The sequence below is a fragment of the Typha latifolia genome, chromosome 10, assembly GCF_019914945.1.
Source record: "Typha latifolia isolate L0001 chromosome 10, TyphaL0001v2, whole genome shotgun sequence".
Classification (NCBI taxonomy): domain Eukaryota; kingdom Viridiplantae; phylum Streptophyta; class Magnoliopsida; order Poales; family Typhaceae; genus Typha; species Typha latifolia.
The window spans coordinates 4,205,038-4,225,061 of NC_133095.1; the positions used below are offsets into that span (position 1 = coordinate 4,205,038).

At 41.3% G+C, this 20,024-nt stretch overlaps 1 protein-coding gene and 1 pseudogene across 1 annotated transcript; one reads left to right on the top strand and one right to left on the bottom strand.

Moving 5' to 3' along the window:
- The first annotated feature begins 8,561 nt into the window (after nt 1-8,561).
- On the top strand, nt 8,562-18,350 carry LOC140796671 (indole-3-acetaldehyde oxidase-like; annotated as a pseudogene).
- Nucleotides 18,351-18,607: 257 nt separating this feature from the next.
- Nucleotides 18,608-19,369, bottom strand: LOC140796468 (uncharacterized). The gene has a single exon (XM_073149512.1). It carries the CDS (start codon nt 19,367-19,369, stop codon nt 18,608-18,610), a length of 762 nt encoding a protein of 253 aa, XP_073005613.1.
- Nucleotides 19,370-20,024: the final 655 nt, after the last annotated feature.

Below are 20,024 nucleotides of genomic sequence, written 5' to 3' on the forward strand. Positions count from 1 at the left end.
GATCTCTATCGGAAACTAGTGTATTGCGACGTGCCATCAAAATTTTAGCCGAAACCAAAATGTTACAGTAGTCCGAAGACGTAATAAGCGATGTAACAATAAAATCTGATTCTAGGGGAACTACGATAATTAGGCAAAACTCAAACTTATCCATTAGGTAGATCAATAATGATAAGAGACAACCTGTCTTGATCTTATCATTAGCCTCATAAATATTTAAGAAACTTTATAGTTAAGCTTTTTTTGGCATAATATAGAGGATATTTAAAGTTTTAATAAATGAAACAGAAGTTATAATTTCACCAAAAATAATTGTCTTCTCTAAGTGTTGTTTTAAGTCTTTCTTTATTTTATACTTTTACACTATTTTTAGTTCGAGATTTACTTTGAGATTTACTTGCCAAACTATCAAAAAGTTAAGTCCGTAACAGTATCTTCCCAGCTCCCTTTTCAACCGGTAGATTTTAATCTATTTACTTGGTGGTTGGACATAAAATAGTAACAATATCTACAGGGATTGAGACATATTGATGACTTTAAACTGTGGATAGTGACTCTATTTGGTTGGATATACGCATGTCCTACTTGTTGATAGGTCAACGGTGTGTGTGTTTGGAGCCTAATGAGTGGTTTTAAGTATATCGTCTCTTTCCTCTTGGGAGCTCTTTTTGAAGCTAAAGTGTATGGCGATCTTGTCATTTTTATCTTCTTCTAGAATCCCTCTCCCTTGGAGAACTTGTACAACAAACATATCAGCTTGTAACTTTGATCAGTCTCAACATGCTAAAAGAGAAACTCTTTCTAACTATATATTGCTGAAACAAACTTCAGATTTGTTATGTTATTCTTCCAAGCAGAACTGCATAACTTGCTATCGAATAATTATCAGAACCACACAAGCTGAAGATAACTCAAATGAAGAGCTTGGGTTTCTCCTATTAGTGAGCAGACAAGGCTTCCAAGTACTTCTCTACATTGTCGAGGCCGCATAGCTCCTTGATCACAGGCATGGTAGCTGGAACTTCCAATTGGAATGTGAAGGGAGAATTGCCAGATCCACCACAGCAAAGCAAATCAGCTCTAGCCGCTCGGATTGCTTCTCTTATTGCGCAATGAACTGAAGCTGCGAGAAGTAAAGGCGGTTCCCCGGAAGCTGCACAAGACCACCCAGAAGGAAAGATTGTCCAGTTAATAGCTGTATGTGTGTTTTTATGAGTGCAGAATAATGTCTGAATCTTATATACCTTCTGTCTGTCTATTACTAACAAGTTAATGCATTGATAATTTAAAGCAAGTCATGTAGCAATAGAATTATGGACTTATCTTGCAGAGATTGCATTTAGCTGATAATCTATTACGTGCCACGTTTGTTGAGTGGCAACTATAGGTATGAAGATATCATGAAATGCTTAAGTTAATAGTTACAGGTCAAATGGATACGTTTATGTAGTAATTGAAGTTTGCTGATGTCTCTGGTTGACATCCTCTTAAGACAAGAAGATAAAGAAATCTGGGTATATGGATGTTCTAGGATTACAAGCCAAATATAGAAGTCAGCCATAGAGGAACAAGGCGATACCTTTTGAAGAGAGTACGCGATTCTGATTATGTTTTTTGTTAAGCAATTCAACGTTGAACTGTTTTGGGATGGTGTCAATAGTTGGGATTTTGTATGTCCAAGTACCATCTGTAACAACTAACCCATCTGAGTTTGTCAGGTATTCCTCATACATAAAGAAACCGGTACCTTGAACAAAGGCACCTTCAACCTGGACACCAAAGGGAGGAAAGAGGTAATATTAGGCATCTTGCATAAAAGCAGATCACATTGCACCAAGTTCAAAGGATTAGATGCGGATCACAATGGAGAAAAAAAAAATCTCACCTTTTCCTATGCACTAGAGAGAAAAGAGATACTGCCTATGTGACAACCAAATTTAATTATATTCGCAAGTAAAATGGTTACTAACTACTTAGTTGAATATGTATCCATGGAAACAAACATCCCAAGCAAAAGTTGTAATATCAAGGCCATCTATAGAAAGGTATTTCTTTATAATGAACTATACAAGCAGGAAATGAATGAGGAGATAATTTGGCCATTAAGACTACTGTGACATTGTCCAACAAGAAAGACATGAAAGGTTGATTGCTACAAACAACTTGTATGCACCTTGATGAAAAGGTAATTTTCAAGGTTATCAATCCTGTGGTACTTATAGTTGAAATGTTATAACAAGTAGAAAATTGCAAAACATATTCACCTGACCCAAATCCACTGCAGGGTTTAAGCTCTGGCCACAGTCATATACAAGGTCAGTCTGTAAAATTGTGGCAGCTCCTGTAAGAAGATCTAACTCGACCTGCAATGGCCACAATTTCATGATAATACTGATATTTGCTGCAGAGGAAGTAAACACTTAAGACTAGGTTTACATCAGTGAACAATGACTGAACACTAAAGTGCATTGGCATACCTCACTTGCAGCAGCTCCATAGTTCAAGTACTTAGATGTAAGGAACCCAATATGCACTTGCTGATAGATGTACACTTTCCAGATTTGCCTGCAGGTGAGGAGGTGAAGGAAGTAAGACAGGATAAAGGAATAACCCTCCAGCTAAATAGATTTATATACTGAAGAAAGTATAGATCGCTGTTCCACTGCATCAAATCTTACCTGCTACTGGTAGAACACCACAATTTGCAGCATGCACATCACTTCACACTCAATAAAATACAATCTACCTTTTTTATGGTGATCTAAGAAGGGAAGCAAAAATGAATGGTGAGAGAGGAGAACAAGGTGGTCAACAGAAGAAGAGAGATCTGAATGTTAAGTGAGATGTGCATTGGAACTGAACACGCAAGTAAATCACTCTACAAGATAAGAAAATGATGCAAATCACAGAGTGCATCAATAGATACTAAAACAAATTTCTTTCAGAAGCCGACAAGAGGGATATCAACTAAAGGCAAAGATTTTCACTGCACAGCTTTGCAAAATGTTTCTAAAAGTATTGGTGCTTAATCTATATGTTCATCCTCATGAAAATGACCATTAGCAATTGTTGTACTATTACTATGCTGTCTCACTTGGGTGCAATTTCTGCAAAACAGGACAATATGAACCAAAAACAAGTAAAGTGTGATCTTAACCGAAAAGAGGTGCATCGTGGATCTTATGGGAAATGAACATTTTAGTTAGAGGGTGAAAAGAAGATTCCATTGGATCAGATGAATGAAAACTAATAGAGAGCAATTGATTAAATCTTTTCGATTCCAACACTCCTTATGGGCTCAAGATCTCCTAATAGTTTCGAGATGCAAATTGAGGGAGGTACTTCTTGAATTACATGACAGACAAAGATTTTGTTCAGCAGGGTAGTACTAGAAAAAAGAGGGGAAGCAGAACCAAGAATTATACAGTAAAAATAACATTTAAACAGAATAACTGTGTTCTAATAAATTGACAGAGCGTAATGCATTCACCTCTTACTTTTCTCAACTGTGAAGTCAAGATAATCACCTGAGCTCGAACGGTCTCTTACTCCTTGTCATGTCTGCCGGGACCTTGAGAAGTAGCGGCGCATGATCCGAAGCACCCCGGTCCAGATGCTGGACTTTGCAATCCGAGTGTTCGCTCACCCATTCCGTGTTGCCCAGGGCTCTATCAAGTCAGATCCAAATGCGCCGCATGCCTTTTTGGTTATTACACCAAGTGTATGGGATGCCTTCATACCCTAGGTCGCACAGCCCCGTCTCGTCCACGAACTTCGCAAAGGCCTTTCCCTTTGGCCCCAGGGATACCTCTCCGCTGCACCGCTTCTCCTGCAGGGAAAGGAAAGCATTAAAGTCTCCTATGATCGCCCACGGTGTGTTGATGGCGGCCATGTTCTTCAGCTCCTCCCATAGTTCTTGCTGATCTTCAAGGAGGGTGCTAGCATAAACTGTAGTCCAAATCCAGGTTTGTCCCGACGTGAGGGTAATAGTAAGGTGAGCAGCATATCTTGATACAGCTGCCACGTCCACCCACCCAATCTCCTTGTTCCAGAGAACCAGGATGCCTCCAGAACGGCTTTGCGCAGGGATGGCAAACCACGCCCATCCTCTTCCAAGCTTCTTTGCCACCTGCTCCGCTTCCAACCAGCTGGTATGCGTTTCTAGCAAGGCTAACATGTCCAGTTTATGATCCCGGATCATTACTCTACAACGGTCTAGTGCCTCTTTCTTGCGGGCACCTCTGCAATTCCACACTAAGGTTTTTAACATTGCTAAACCTTAAGGTATGGCGAGCCGGCGGTCTGTCAGTGAATCCGGCCTCTCTTAGAGGTGGGTATGTCATTTCCACCTCCGTTGGTATCCTCATTTGCCAGCACCAGCTCCATGCCCTTCTCAAGATAATCACCTGAGTAATTAAAGAATCCCATGAAACCACGCCGTTTTGTTTTTGCAGCGTATATTGTAGGAGTTTTATACAGCCAGCATAAGTGGCAATGACTGATCGTCTTAGTAGCTGGTTGTAGAAAACTCGTGCAGCCTCATGCTGACTTTTACAAGTATCATTTCGCTCTCCACCCCTTCTCTGGCTCTCAGTATCTCCCAAACCTCCCGGCTGTATCTGCACGTAAACAAGAGGTGGTCTACCGTCTCGCGAAACAGCCCGCACATGGCGCACCGTTCCTCTGTTCCAATATGGATGTATTGGAGGTAGGCTCGCGTCGGGAGCCTACCCCAGAAGAGTTTCCAACATAAGGTTCTAATCCTCGGAGCTACCGGTAGCCGCCAGAGCATCCTCCACCCTTCCCATTGGTGCTCACTCTGCCTTTGCAGAGAGTGGTAAATGGTTTTCACTAATGGAGTTCCCCTTGGGTGCGGCCACCATATCCACCTGTCCTCAATGGTGGCGGCACCCATGGGGAAGGTTGATATCTCATACGCCATATCAGAGCCCGCCTCCCTACAAAGCCTCTCGGTAGTCCAGCGCTGGTTGTTAGTGATGTCCGCCACCATCAGGTTTTCGTCCATTAGCGACATCGCAAGATCCCTAGGTTGTCTGCTCCACGGGACCTCTTGCGTTCAGGGATCGTAGGCTGCTCTCGTGTTCCTGCCATTCCCTACCAATACTCTGCAGCCCATCTTTAGTTGATTGGCAATTTGGGTTAGAGCTCGCCACACCCACGATGCATTTGTTGTCCTCTTTGTTTCCCACGGGTGCAAGCTCCCGTACTTGGCTTGCAATAGTATAATCCATGGAGCCTGCTCCTTGTTTAAAACCTTGAAGACCAGCTTACCGAGATATGCAGTTCTTGCATCTCTGAGTCGTCTAACCCCGAGGCCGCCTTGCCGCTTAGCGGTGGTAACCTGGTCCCAGTTCAGCAGGTGCAGCCCGCGTCCAGCAGTGTTTTCCCAAAGGAAGGCCTGTGCTTTTTTGGTCATCTCATCCAGCACTGCATCCGGCAGCTAGGTGCTGCCCAGCCAATATGCCGGAATCGACATCAGAGTTGCATTAATCAAGGTTAGTTTGCCGGCCTGGGATAGTAGCTTTCTTTTCCAGCCTGCAAGTCTCTTATCAATGCGATCCACCAAACCTTGGTGCTCTTTCGCCTTCACTCTCTTCCCCGAGATAAGCACCCCAAGGTATTTGAACGGCATGGCTGCCACCTTCAACCCAAGCTTCTCGCTGAGATGTTTACTGGCTTCTTCTCCGATCCTGGTTGGAAGGTACATCTTCGACTTGCTGAAGTTAACTCTCTTGTTGGTGATTTGCTCATATCGGTTTAGGCTGTCTAAAATACACTAGGCATTATCAGTAGTTGCCTCCGTCACCAAGAGAAGATCATCTGCGTACAACAGGTGAGACATCTGGACTTCTCCCACCCTGTATCCCCGCAGCAGCCCTTGGTCCACCTTCTCGTGGATAATCCTCGACAGAATTTGGGTGATTATGATGAAGAGGTAGGGTGAGAGCGGATCCCCTTGTTGGAGGCCATTATGGGGTGTGATCCAGTTTGTCGGGCTCCCGTTAATAAGCAAGGCAAAACGGGGGGATGAGATGCACGCCTGTACCCAATCACACCACTGCGGCGGGAAACCCATCCGTTGAAGCGAGCCTACCACCGCCGGCCAACTAACATGGTCATAAGCCTTTTCCATGTCCTCTTGATCATCATGATAGCCTGATCACCCTTATCTGCAGCCATGGAGTGCGCCACCTCTTGCGCCGCCAGCGTGTTATCAACTATGCATCTCCCGGCTACGAACGGCGCTTGTTCCGGTCCTATGAGTTTGGGCAGAACCGGCTTTAGACAACTGACCATGATCTTGGCGATGACCTTATAGACAACATTGCATAAAGCAATGGGTCTATAGTAAGCCACCATTGTTGGGTGGTCCTTCTTGGGTATGAGCGTTATGAAAGTTTCCCCCCATGATCGCGGCATAGACGAGGAGGTGAAGAAATGACCAATTGCCTGGCATAGGCTGCCGTCGATGGTATCCCAGTATTTAGTATAGACTTCCGCCTGCATCCCGTCCGGGCTGGGAGCCTTTCCCCTCGGTAGGCTCCACACCTCCGCTCTGATTTCCTCCAGCGTAACAAGCCTCACCAGCTCTGCCGATTCTTCAGCCGAGATACACGGTAGTGTGGGCCACTCGTTACTCCTATGGCCATGTTCTTCCACTGCACCCCAGAGCCCTTGGTAGAAGGATGTGAAGGTTTGGCACACTTCGTAGGTTCCTGCAGCCCATCTCTCCCCAACACCCATTATGCTAGGTATCGTGTTTCGTTGTCTTCGTATGGTAGCCGAGATATGGAAGAATTTGGTGTTTCGGTCTCCTTCTGTCGCCCACCTGAGGCGAGACCGCTGCAGCCACTTGATGTTTAGCTGTCTGTGGAGGGCAGCTTTACGGTTGTAGTAGCTTCTTAGACTCTTCAATCCTTCCTCGGACAGTTGGCCATTAGCGTCCGTTCTTCTAAGTCTTGCAAGCTAAGTATTGGTGTCCTTTAGTCGACGTTCCACACACCCTACCGTCTCGCGGCTCCACCTGCTCAGGTTCCTCCGGAGATCACTGATGTGGTGCATAAACGCGTGCATTGGATTGCCTCCGGCCTGCCGCGCCCATGTGTCTTCCATAATTCTTTGGCAGTCCTCGTACTCCATCCAGTAGAGTTCGAACCGGAAAGGTCTCCTCACCTTTGGCTCTACTAATGGCACACTAAGGAGGAGTGGCGCATGATCCGAGGTAGCCCAGTCCAGATGCTGGACTTTGCATGCCGGGTGATCACTCACCCACTCCGTGTTGCCCAGGGCCCTATCGAGGCGAATCCACATGCGATGGTCACCCATTTGATTATTGTACCATGTGTAAGGGATTCCTTCGTACCCCAGGTCGCACAGCCCGGCGTCGCCACGAACTTCGCGAAGGCTTTGCACTTAGGCCCTAGGGTCACCGCAACGCTACACCGCTTCTCCTGAGGGGAAAGGAAAGCATTGAAATCTCCAATCAGTACCCACGGCGTATTGATCGTAGCCATATGCAACAGTTCTTCCCATAACTCCTTCTGAGCTTCTAGGTGGGTGCTAGCATAAACTATCGTCTAGATCCAAGTTTGCCCTGACGTGAGGGTGATAGTGAGATGCACAACATTTCCAACCCATAGCTTGGCTAGCAGCGTTTTCAGCCGAACCAGCGGTATGCCTTTCCCTAGGAACCTTCCAAACAGTGATAGCTTCCATCTTGCACGGCATTTCTCCAGTATCTCAGGTTCAATCACCACACTGTCCACTAGCTGGTTGCGTAGTTTTTCCAAAATCTCCGCCGGGATAGTTCCCGATTTAGCTGGTGTTCTCTTACTTCCAGCCGCTACAGAAGCCTAGGATCTGATGGGCTCCGTAGGTTTCCCCTTGACCGTTTCCGTCTGCTTCGCTTTCTCCGGCTCTGACCTTTGACGACGAAGCCCTTCTCTGGTGCACGTCCTCTCCCGTCGTCGCTGATGGAGACTCCATTCTATTTTTTTTGACCCACTAACCCACCAATTGCCTGCAGCGTATATGGTAGGAATTTTATACAGCCAGCATAAGTGGCAATGACTGATCGTCTCGTCTTAGTAACTGGTTGTAGGAAACTGGTGCAGCCTCATGCTGACTTTTCCACGTATTTTTCTTTTGTAGATATCTTGAGATGAACACTCGTTTGACGACCAAACTATGGAGAGGAAAATTTTACTTCTGCATTTTGCGTCATCGATTACATCAATCACATTGGGGATTTAATCCAAAATATAGAAGAAAAAGATTTAAAAAAAAAAAAGAATTCAGAAAGAGGAGAGGATTTCCTGCAGTCCCAATTGCAAGAACTTCCATCTGTACTTAACCAAAAAATTCTTGTGGTACTTTCCGGGATAGGTGCTAAACTATCCCACACTTAAACGAGCGAATTCTTGTTCCAATTGCAATAGAGACGTGACGAGCTCTCCAACAAGAGCGCGCGCCGGGTGGCGAGGCTTTCAACGTCGGACCGAGAGAAACTTCAAATCTCTACTTTTTGTTTTCTGCTGTTGTCTTTCTCTCTTCATTATTTTATTATATATTTTGCTCGTTTACGTGGACCGAGAGATTTCCATGGACTTTGGAGGCATCAATGCCTCCTATAAATTGGGAGAGCTCGCCATCGTGTGGAGCAAGAGAGCGGGATGGGGAAGACGATACGGAGGCTGGTGTTCGCCGTGAATGGGGAGAGGTACGAGCTGCCGGAGGTCGATCCTTCCACGACTCTGCTCGAGTTTTTGAGGACCCGGACCCCTTACAAGGGCGCGAAGCTCGGATGCGGGGAAGGTGAGGGCATACCTTGCTTTTCCCGATGATTTCTCTTTCGATTCTTCGACCAAAAAAAAAAAGAAAAAATGGCCTCTTGCATCGATCGATGGGTGTGTGCCGGTGTTTGTTTTTCGATGCCGTTGTTCTTGATTTTGATTTTGATTTTGATTTTGATTTTTTTTAGGGTTGAAATGGATTTCTAGCATTGGATTTTTATTGTTTTGAGTTTGGTATTTTTTTTTGGCACCGAGAAGATGATGCTTTCTCTCTAGATTTCATGCATGGTCAAAGCTATTTATTTGTTTATTTATAGGGAAAATTTTCAAATAACACCTTATTATTTTATCATTTTCTAATTCACATCTATTTTTGCAACTGAATTCCTTTAATTTTTTTCTGTACTTTTTATAAAATAATCGTAGTGGTTTATGTAAATCTAATGATTAAATTACTAAATATCTTTCAAAAATTTCTAACTTACGTACATTTTTAAGCAATATCACACCATACCGACCTAGCCCACCTTCACCCAATCAAACATCTTTCTCTGGATCTAATCACTCTATCATATTCTACCAAAGTAATTTAAGTATTTTAGAAAATTACCTTTAGTACTCTAACAAAATATTCCTTAGTTGAAATCTTTGATTTGAAATTTGTTGGGTTTGGTTCACTCAAGTCCTCATATAAAATTATTAAAAACAAGGATTAGATTACAAAATCCTCAGAGATGGTCATTAATTAAAAATTGATGAAAAATAACTTTTTGAAGAGATTAGATCATTTTAAAGAAGCGCGCAATGTTTTGACTTTAATAAGTAAAAGAGAAAATCTTGAAAGTTTTATGTAATGGCAAATTCATGAGTGAGCTATAGTTTAGATTTTTTTTTATTCAGAAATGCTATGCTACGATTGCCAGAGATTGGCTTGAATCCAAACATGTATAAAAAAAAAAATAATAATAAAAGCGAGTCTTCAAATGTTCTATCTGAATCTAGAAAAATGGTTCAATAATAAGTAGTATAAATAAAATTTCATTATCCATTAACATCCACATTTGTATTTTATATTCGGAAAAAGAAGTTGATATGAATATGAATTTGCCAGTAACAAGTATCAATTCCAAGAACTGCACAAGATAATCTGTTTTCATTTATTCTTACTTCTTGCGGCAGGTGGTTGTGGAGCTTGTGTTGTTCTTCTATCAAGATATGATCCCATAACTGAGCAAGTGACTGAATTCTCTGCAAGCTCATGTCTAACACTTCTTTGCAGTATAAATTTCCATTCAGTGACGACCACTGAGGGGCTTGGAAACAGTAAGGATGGCTTCCATCCAATCCACCAAAGGGTATCTGGCTTTCATGCCTCGCAGTGTGGGTTTTGCACCCCTGGCATGTGCATGTCTCTTTTCTCTGCCGTAGTCAATGCAGACAAAACTGACAGGCCTGAGCCTCCAAATGGATTCTCAAAGCTCACAGTATCTGAGGCAGTGAAGGCTATATCAGGCAATTTGTGCCGATGTACTGGTTATCGACCGATTTAGATACTTGCAAGAGCTTTGCAGCTGATGTTGATTTGGAAGATTTGGGCTTGAATTCATTTTGGAAGAAAGGGGATAAAAATGTTAATGTCAGCAGACTGCCTCATTACTCTAGTGGTGGAATCTGCACTTTCCCTGAGTTTCTTAAATCTGAGATCAAATCCATTTCAGATGTCCCAGGTGATTCTGGTCTTACTGCCACTGGAGGAGGCTATTGGTATCGCCCTGATAGTGTCGAAGATCTTTACAAATTATTAAATTCTGAAGCATTCAGTGAAAGTAGTGTTAAAATGGTAGTGGGGAATACAAGTACTGGTGTATACAAAGACCAGGATCTGTATGATAAGTATGTTGATCTCAGAGGTATCCCTGAGCTTTCAGTTGTTAAAAGTGATAGAGAAGGCATTGAAATTGGGGCAGCTGTGACAATTTCTAGAGCTATTGAAGTATTAAAAGCAGAAAATGAATGCACACTGCATTCAAATGGAAAGCTGGTCTTCTTCAATAAAATTGCTGATCACATGAATAAGGTGGCTTCTCCATTTGTTCGAAATACAGCAAGCGTAGGAGGAAATTTGATTATGGCACAGAGAAATCCATTTGCCTCGGATATTGCAACAATACTTCTAGCTGCTGGTGCAACTCTTCGCATAAAGATGGCTTCAGAAAGGCTTAGTCTCACACTGGAGGAATTCTTGGAGAGACCTCCATGTGATTACAAAACTCTACTTTTGAGTGTATATATTCCTTGTTGGAGTTCAGCTTGCAACTCCCCTCTTAAGAAGGGAAATGTTGATTCCATAGCTGCTACAGAAACCAATCTTCTGTTTGAAACATACAGAGCGGCTCCTCGCCCTCTAGGCAATGCAGTGGCTTATCTCAATTCTGCTTTCTTGGCGCAGACATCCTTGGATAAAGAATCGGGGAGTCTTGTCCTAGATAACCTGAACTTGGCTTTTGGTGCATATGGGACTGATCATGCCATTAGGGCAAGGAAAGTTGAGAAATTTTCTAAAGGGTAAACCTGTAACTGCTTCTAGTCTGCTTGAAGCATTGAAACTGCTTAAAGAAACAATTGTCGTGAAAAGGCACGGCACATCCTGCCTACAGATCAAGTTTGGCAGTTTCTTTTCTATTTGATTTTCTTCGTCCATTTGCGAATGGCTTGGCAGAGCCTGGAAAGGCAGTTCATATTGATGGATCTAGTTCTGCTTCTGTTGCTGAATATCCAAATGGCAAACTCAATGGCCGTGTTGATATTTCACCTAATAAGACATCGAAGAACATGGATATAGATTTCAGTGACATGAATTTGTCTTCACGCCAAGATGTGGAAATAAGAGAGGAGAATTATCCAATTGGTGAACCTACTCAGAAAGTTGGAGCAGCAAACCAAGCTTCTGGTATTTATTTGCTTCCTCTTTGTTCTTATAATTTTATACAATTGTTTATTACTTATGTCTGTAGTAATTGACCAGCAAGTTGATCACATCCATGACATAAATATTTCAAAATTTGTGTACAATGGATTGTATAATTTGCATTTCATGTTTGTTCTTTTTTATAGATTTCCTTTCCCTTGATAAGCGATGAGAGAAATCATATATACCTGCCTTCTGACTTGTATTAAGTTCTACCTATCAAGTCATTATCTTTTAATAAGTCTTCATGTCATAGTTGATACCATAATTGATTGGATACTTCCTGATGCCTTTACAAGGACATATTTTCTGGCTAGCTGTTATGCTTATACCTGTCTCTTTATATTAACATAAGTTGCCTCTTCCTTGTATTAACTTTATGAACTGCTTATGCAGGTGAAGCTGTGTATGTGGATGACATTCCTGCTCCAGAGAATTGTCTTTATGGAGCTTTTATTTATAGTACAAGACCTCTTGCTCATGTAAGGGGCATTAAATTTGGTTCTTCTTTGGCATCACAGAAAATTGTTTCAGTTGTCTCTGTTAATGACATTCCAAAAGGAGGAGAGAATGTCGGAGCAAGTTTTGTCTTTGGATCTGAATCATTATTTGCTGGATCACTTACTGAATATGCTGGCCAACCGCTTGGTGTAGTGGTATCCCTCTATTTATCTCATTCTTTTGCTTTATCTTGTACTAAATGAACAAAAATAATCTTCTTTTTATGAATTCATAACTTATGGCTGGACGAGTTTGATTGTTTAGGTAATACTGATTCTGATTTAAAAGTTATGGCTGAGTTGGACAGTGTTGTGGTCCTTTCTGCATAGAATTGCATAATTGAAGCTAACTGACTGGCTCTTTCAGATTGCAGAAACGCAGAGACATGCCAACATGGCTGCTAAGCAAGCAATTGTTGATTATGGGACTGAGAATTTGGAGCCACCAATTTTGTCTGTAGAAGATGCTGTAGAAAGATGCAGTTATTTTGATGTTCCTTCCATGTTTTCTCCTAAACAAATAGGTGATTTCTCCAAAGGAATGGCAGAAGCTGATCAAACAATCCTATCAGCTGAGGTACTTTTCTAGATTCATAGACCTCTACTGTTAACTGTTTTTTTTTTTTCATCTCAATATATTATGAAAGAGTAGCAAGTTTTCTTCTGCAAGTAGTCTAGCTTCTTTCTCGCCAGCTCATTACACTTACTTGATTACACCAGTAGATTTTGTTCTGTAGATTCTCCAACAATTCACAATTCATAAATACAGTGCTGTGTCCAGTGACAGTTAACCAAGAAATTCACAAGTAACTGATCTAAATCCTAGATTATCTAATAAATGTATTTGGAATTGTTGTACTTGAAAGTTTAACAGTGAAGAATATGTCGCCCATCATAGACTACTATGTCTTTAGATGCTCCATTTCCTTTCAAAGATGTCATGAAAGATTCTTGTTAATGACAAAGCACTATTATATCCTCACTCCTAAGCCCTAATTAATTATGTCAAGATACGTGAACCTTGCTGTCATTTAGCTCTGCTTGTAGATGCTTACTGATATATTACTTTACTCCTGGTCTTATGCCCAAATAAAGGAGGTCCATATAATATGAAGTAGCTTGAGGCAGTAAATTCTTTTTGAAGACTCGAGGACTAGAAAATAAGATCCTTATTTCTATGTAGGTAGAGATTAAATATTGAATAGTAGCATAGAAAGGAGACAAAAATAGTCCAAAACATACAGACTTGTCATGTATTTGTTATTAGAAGTCCCTTCATTTTAAATGTACATAGGTTATGTTTTCTTTATGAAGATTATACTTAGTAACGTCATTTGGCAGACTTATTAAGGTTTTGCAAATAGTTTTCGATAAGAACTGTTTGGATTAATTTGTTAATTAAAACTATGCCCACCTTTTTGTTGAGGTTTTCGTTCCTTTTTTATTGTTTAATTTTGCTGATAGATGTTAATTTTCCCTGGCCAAATTTCCCAGGTAAAACTTGATTCCCAATACTTTTTCTACATGGAGACGCAAGCGGCATTGGCTGTTCCAGACGAAGATAATTGCATGGTAGTCTACAGCGCTCAAATCAGGGCCCTGAGGTCACCCAGAATGTCATTGGAAGGTGCCTTGGCATCCCCTTCCACAATGTTCGCGTTATTACGAGAAGAGTTGGAGGGGGTTTCGGAGGAAAGTTTTTCAAAGCATCGATTGTAAGAGTCAAACTCACTATCATCATCAAGATCTAGTTGTGTTTTGTGTGCATCAGTTGACTATCAGCATATAATAAACAATCCAACCCCAAGTCATTCGACATTTTCAACTTAACCCATCAAAAAATAAGTAAGCTTCTAAGAACAGGATTTTCCATTTACTTAAATTTTTTTCCAAAAATCTATGAAATGATTTATCTCATATTCTCATTTGGATCTCTCCCCACAGAGAAAAATCATGAACATCTACATTTCTTTGTACTAGTTGCACAACGTTAAGACTTTATATGCATTCAGTAGTCGGTAAATAATGCAAGTTGGAAACTACCACAGTTTAGAAATAACAGCTTGCAAGTATTGACTGCCTTGTGATGTTAGGTTTCGACTGCATGCGCAGTTGCAGCACATAAGCTGCGCCGTCCTGTTCGAATGTACGTGGACCGCAAGACCGATATGATAATGGCAGGAGGACGACATCCCATGAAAGTAGGATATTCTGTCGGTTTCAAGTCTGACGGGAAGATCACAGCCCTGCATTTAGATTTACTGATTAATGCTGGGATAGTAGCAGATTTAAGCCCACTGATCCCACGTGAGATAATAGGAGCACTAAAAAGTACAACTGGGGCGCTCTTTCCTTAGACATCAAAGTCTGCAAAACAAATCTGTCATCAAAGACGGCAATGCGAGCCCCCGGAACCACACAAGGATCTTTCATTGCTGAGGCCATCATCGAACACGTGGCATCAACCCTCTCTCTGGATACCAACTCTGTTAGGAAGAGAAACCTTCACACCTTTGAGAGCCTTGCGTTGTTTTATGGAGACAGTGCAGGAGAAGCTCCTGAGTACACCTTACCTTCTATTTTTGATAATTTGGCTTTGTCTCCTAGCTATCAGCAACGCGGGGAAGTGATTCGGCATTTCAATAGTATCAACAAATGGAAAAAACGGGGCATTTCCTGTGTACCAATTATGTACCAAGTGGCACCTAGACCAGCAGCAGGAACAGTCTCTGTTCTTAATGATGGTTCGGTTGTAGTTGAGGTAGGAGGGATTGAGATAGGCCAAGGGCTGTGGACGAGAGTGAGGCAGATGGCTGCGTTTGCTCTGGGTCAGCTGTGGGATGATGGAAGTGAAAAGTTTCTGGAAAGGGTACGAGTTATTCAGGCAGATACTCTGAGTTTAACACAGGGAGGATTTACAGGTGGGAGCACCACGTCGCAGTCTAGCTGCGAAGCGGTTCGCCTCTCCTGCAGTATCCTGGTTGACAGATTAAGACCTCTCAAGGATAGATTGCAAGAACAAAATGGCGTGGTTTCATGGGATTATTTAATTACTCAGGTGATTATTTTGACTTCACAGTTGATAAAAGTAAGAGGTGAATGCATTACGCTCTGTCAATTTATTACAACAAAGTTTATCTGTTTTATTCTTGATTCTGCTTCCCCTCTTTTTTCTCGTAATACCCTGCTGAACAAGATCTTTGTCTATTGAGTAATTCAAAAGGTACCTCTACCTCCCTCAGTTTGCATCTCGAAACTATTAGGAGATGTTGAGCCCATAGAAAGCGTTGGAATATAAAAGACTTTCTATTGCTCTCTATTAGTTTTCATTCATCTGATCCAGTGGAATCTTCCTTTCACCCTCTAGCTAAATGTTCATTTCCCATAAGATCCATGATGCACCTATTTTCGCCTAAGATTAACATGTTACTTGTTTTTGGTTCATATTGTCCTATTTTGCAGAAATTTGGAATGGCCATTTTCATAGTAACAGTGCATCAATTGCTAATGGCTGTTTTCATGAGGATGAACTTATAGATTAAGCATCAATACTTTTTAGCAACATTTTGCAAAGCTGTGTGGTGAAAATATTTGCCTTTAGTTGATATCCCTCTTGTCGGCTTCTGAAAGAAATTTGTTGTAGTATCTATTGATGCAATCTGTCATTTGCATCATTTTCATATCTTATAGAGTGATTTACTTGCGTGCAAAGTTTCAATGCACATTTCTCTGAACATTCAGATCTCTCTTCTTCTGTTGACCACCTTGTCCTCCGTCACCGTCCATTTTTGCTTCCCTTCTTAGGTCACCATAAATAGGTAGATTGTGTTTTGTTGAGTGTGAAGTGATGTGCATGTTGCAATTGTGGTGCTCTACCCTTAGCAGGCAAAATCATATATGATGCAGTGGAACACGACCATGTCTTTGTCCTTCTGTTTAGCACTTTCAGTCGTTGGCCTCTTAAGTTCTAATTATTTTTTAAGTCCGTGAATTTTATAGTCACATTGATCTATACTTTCTTCAGTGTATAAATCGATTTGGCTGGAGGGTTATTCATTTATCCTGTCTTACTTCCATCACCTCCTCATCTGCAGGCAAATATGGAAAGTGTACATCTATCAGCAAATGCATACTGGGTTCCTGACCTTATGTCTAAGGAGTATTTGAACTATGGAGCTGCTGCAAGTGAGGTATGCCAATGCATTTTAGTGTTCAGTCATTGTTCACTGACGTAAGCCTAGTCGTTTGATGTTTACTTCCTCTGCAGCAAATATCAGTATTATCATGAAATTTTGGCCATTGCAGGTGGAGTTAGATCTACTTACGGGAGCCGCCACTATTTTACGGACTGACCTTGTATATGACTGTGGCCAGAGCTTAAACCCTGCTGTGGATTTGGGTCAGGTGAATATGTTTTGCAATTTTCTAGTTGTTATAACATTTCAACCATTAGTATCAAAGGATTGATAACCTTGAAAAGTACCTTTTCTTCGGCGTGCATACAAGCTGTTTCTAGCAATCAACCTTTCATGTCTTTCTTGTTGGACAATGTCACAGTAGTCTTAATGGCCAAATTATCTCCTCATTCATTTCCTGCTTGTATAGTTCATTATAAAGAAATACCTTTCTATAGATGGCCTTGATGTTACAACTTTTGCTTGGTATGTTTGTTTCCATGGATACATATTCAACTAGTAGTTAGTAACCATTTTACTGCGAATATAATTAAATTTCGTTGTCACATAGGCAGTATCTCTTTTCTCTCTAGTGCATAGTAAAAGGTGAGATTTTTTTTTTCTCCGTCGTGATCCGCATCTAATCCTTTCGACTTGGTGCAATGTAATCTGCTTTTATGTAATATGCCTAATATCACCTCTTTCCTCCTTTTTGTGTCCAGGTTGAAGGTGCCTTTGTTCAAGGTATCGGTTTCTTTATGTATGAGGAATACCTGACAAACTCAGATGGGTTAGTTGTTACAGATGGTACTTGGACATACAAAATCCCAACTGTTGACACAATCCCAAAACAGTTCAACGTTGAATTGCTTAACAAAAAACATAATCAGAATCGCGTACTCTCTTCAAAAGGTATCACCTTGTTCCTCTATGGCTGACTTCTAATTTTGGCTTGTAATCCTAGAACATCCATTTACCCAGATTTCTTTATCTTCTTGTCTTAAGAGGATGTCAACCAGAGACATCAGCAAACTTCAATTACTACAAAAACGTATCCATTTGACCTGTAACTATTTACTTGAGCATTTCATGATATCTTCATACCTATAGTTGCCACTCAACAAATGTGGCACATAATAGATCATCAGCTAAATGCAATCTCTGCAAGATTATTGCTACATGACTTGCTTTAAATTATCAATGCATTAACTTGTTAGTAATAGACAGACAGAAGGTATATAAGATTCAGACATTATTCTGCACTCATAGAAACACACATACAGCTATTAACTGGACAATCTTTCCTTCTGGGTGGTCTTGTGCAGCTTCCGGGGAACCGCCTTTACTTCTCGCAGCTTCAGTTCATTGCGCGATAAGAGAAGCAATCCGAGCAGCTAGAGCTGATTTGCTTTCCTGTGGTGGACCTGACAATTCTCCCTTCACATTCCAATTGGAAGTTCCAGCTACCATGCCTGTGATCAAGGAGCTATGCGGCCTGGACAATGTAGAGAAGTACTTGGAAGCCTTGTCTGCCCACTAATAGGAGAAACCCAAGCTCTTCTTTTGAGTTGCCTTCAGATAGCAAGTTATGCAGTTCTGCTTGGAAGAATAACAAATAAATTTGAAGTTTGTTTCAGCAATATATAGTTAGAAAGAGTTTCTCATTCAGTGACATGATCTCGGCTAGTTGGCTGAATCCGAGTCTGAGGCAGAGTTACCCCGGGCCAAATCTGTCAATTGCATCGGTTGAATATATCGAGTCAAGTATGGGTCGAATTATTAGCCTGAGTCAATGCCTCTCTCAAAGCCCACGCTTCTGCCATGATCGACAATGTTGCATTTTACCGGCGCCTCAGCCGCCAATAAAATGTGACAGTCAAAATCTTTGAATATCCACCCCTCCTCCTTTGTTGGTTAATTGGTCCACAGAGCCATCATAGTTAAGCTTAATCCAACCATGATTAGGTGGGAACGGGCCAACGATAAGAGAAGGGTGGTTTACATAGGCAACACTATCGCTGTTAGCCCTCATGTAATCTATAGCCATAATGATCATTTTTCTCCAATAACTATAGATGGTGATCGGAGTGGAGTTGAACTTATAATCGTTCCTATACTTTCATATCTATCAAAAGGAATTAGCAATGATAGCTAGCAAAGATTGCGGTTATCTCTAGGAAGGTTTTTGCCTTCCTTCATCCAATCACCCTTAATCCAGTCTCCATTAAAGGAAATGTGAAAACTGTAGGTAGACATAGTAAGGTCCCACATATGTTTAGCCGTTTCACACTCCATAAAGAGGTACTGGGTAGTTTCAATGTCCTTTTTGCATATGTCACACAAAGGGCTATCCGGCATATCACGTTTGATTAGTCTATCGTTGGTTGGCAACCGATTCCAAGTCAGTTTCCATATGAAGGTCTGAATTCTCAAGGCCAGAGGAAGCAACCAAAGAGTGTCCCATTTGTCCTTGTTGGAATGGTCACCCTTAGGTTTGGCCAGGAAGTCATGCTCTGATTTCACTGAAGCCTTGCCTTTGGGGTCACTAAGCCAAATCCAAGAATCATTTTGCAGCAATCTAGGGAGCAAAATATCCCTAATGGACTCGCTTAGAATTGGACCAAACCAAAGCAAGAGCCTCTCCGTATTCCAGTTGCCCTTGTGTATTAATCTAGCCACGATCTTTTTTCCAAAGCTTACATTCATATTTACGTAAGTTGGCTTTAAAGCAATAGGCATGATGAATATCCACGGGTCATTAATTATAGAGGTATTTTTGCCACTATTAATGTTTCTTGTATACCCCTCTCTCAATAGATTACTAGCTTCAATCAAGTGTCTGTACATACCCGAGATACCCTTCTTTTTGTGCTTCTTAGCCCAAAGTTTAAGATAGCCATATTTGTGCCCCATTACTTTGACCCATAGATGGTCACCATCTCCAATCTATTTATCAAGCTTAGGGTTCATGAAAGCATGGCGAGCAACCCTCAAATCTCTAATGCTAAGACCACTATGACTTTTAAGCAGTTTGACAGTGCTCCGGTTAATAAGGTGCATGCCATTTCTCTCACCCTTTCCCCAAAAGAAACGAATTATCTTTTTTCGAAATATGGTCAAGAATGGCAACATGAACCACAAAATTCCTAAGCATGTAAGTTGGTAGAGCATTTATGGTTGAATTAATCAAAGTGATTCTACCTGCTTGAGCTTGAGAGAGGGAGTTTTTCCTCCAACCAATGAGCTTGGTAGAGACTTCGTCAATAAAACCTGGGAGCTCTTGGGTCTAATTTTAAAAGGAGAAAGCTCAACACCAAGATCAAACTTAATTTACTAAAATAAACTAAAAATCAATAAATACTGAAACATTTAGAGGTGTTTTTACTATTTAAAGAAACGCTCAAATTTTAAGCATTTTTCCATAACAATTTAAGCGTTCTAGCTCTACCTAATCCACAGCCTGATTTCCCTTCCTAAAACGTATGGATAATTTTCATATCCAAGAACTCCACTAACATTGCTCAGCATCTAGCTATCAATCCACGTACCCTCCACGGACTTGGCTCTT

What these genes read in the sequence shown, in the direction of transcription:
- LOC140796468 (XM_073149512.1), bottom strand. Translation starts at nt 19,369, where the DNA reads ATGGGGCACAAATATGGCTATCTTAAACTTTGGGCTAAGAAGCACAAA.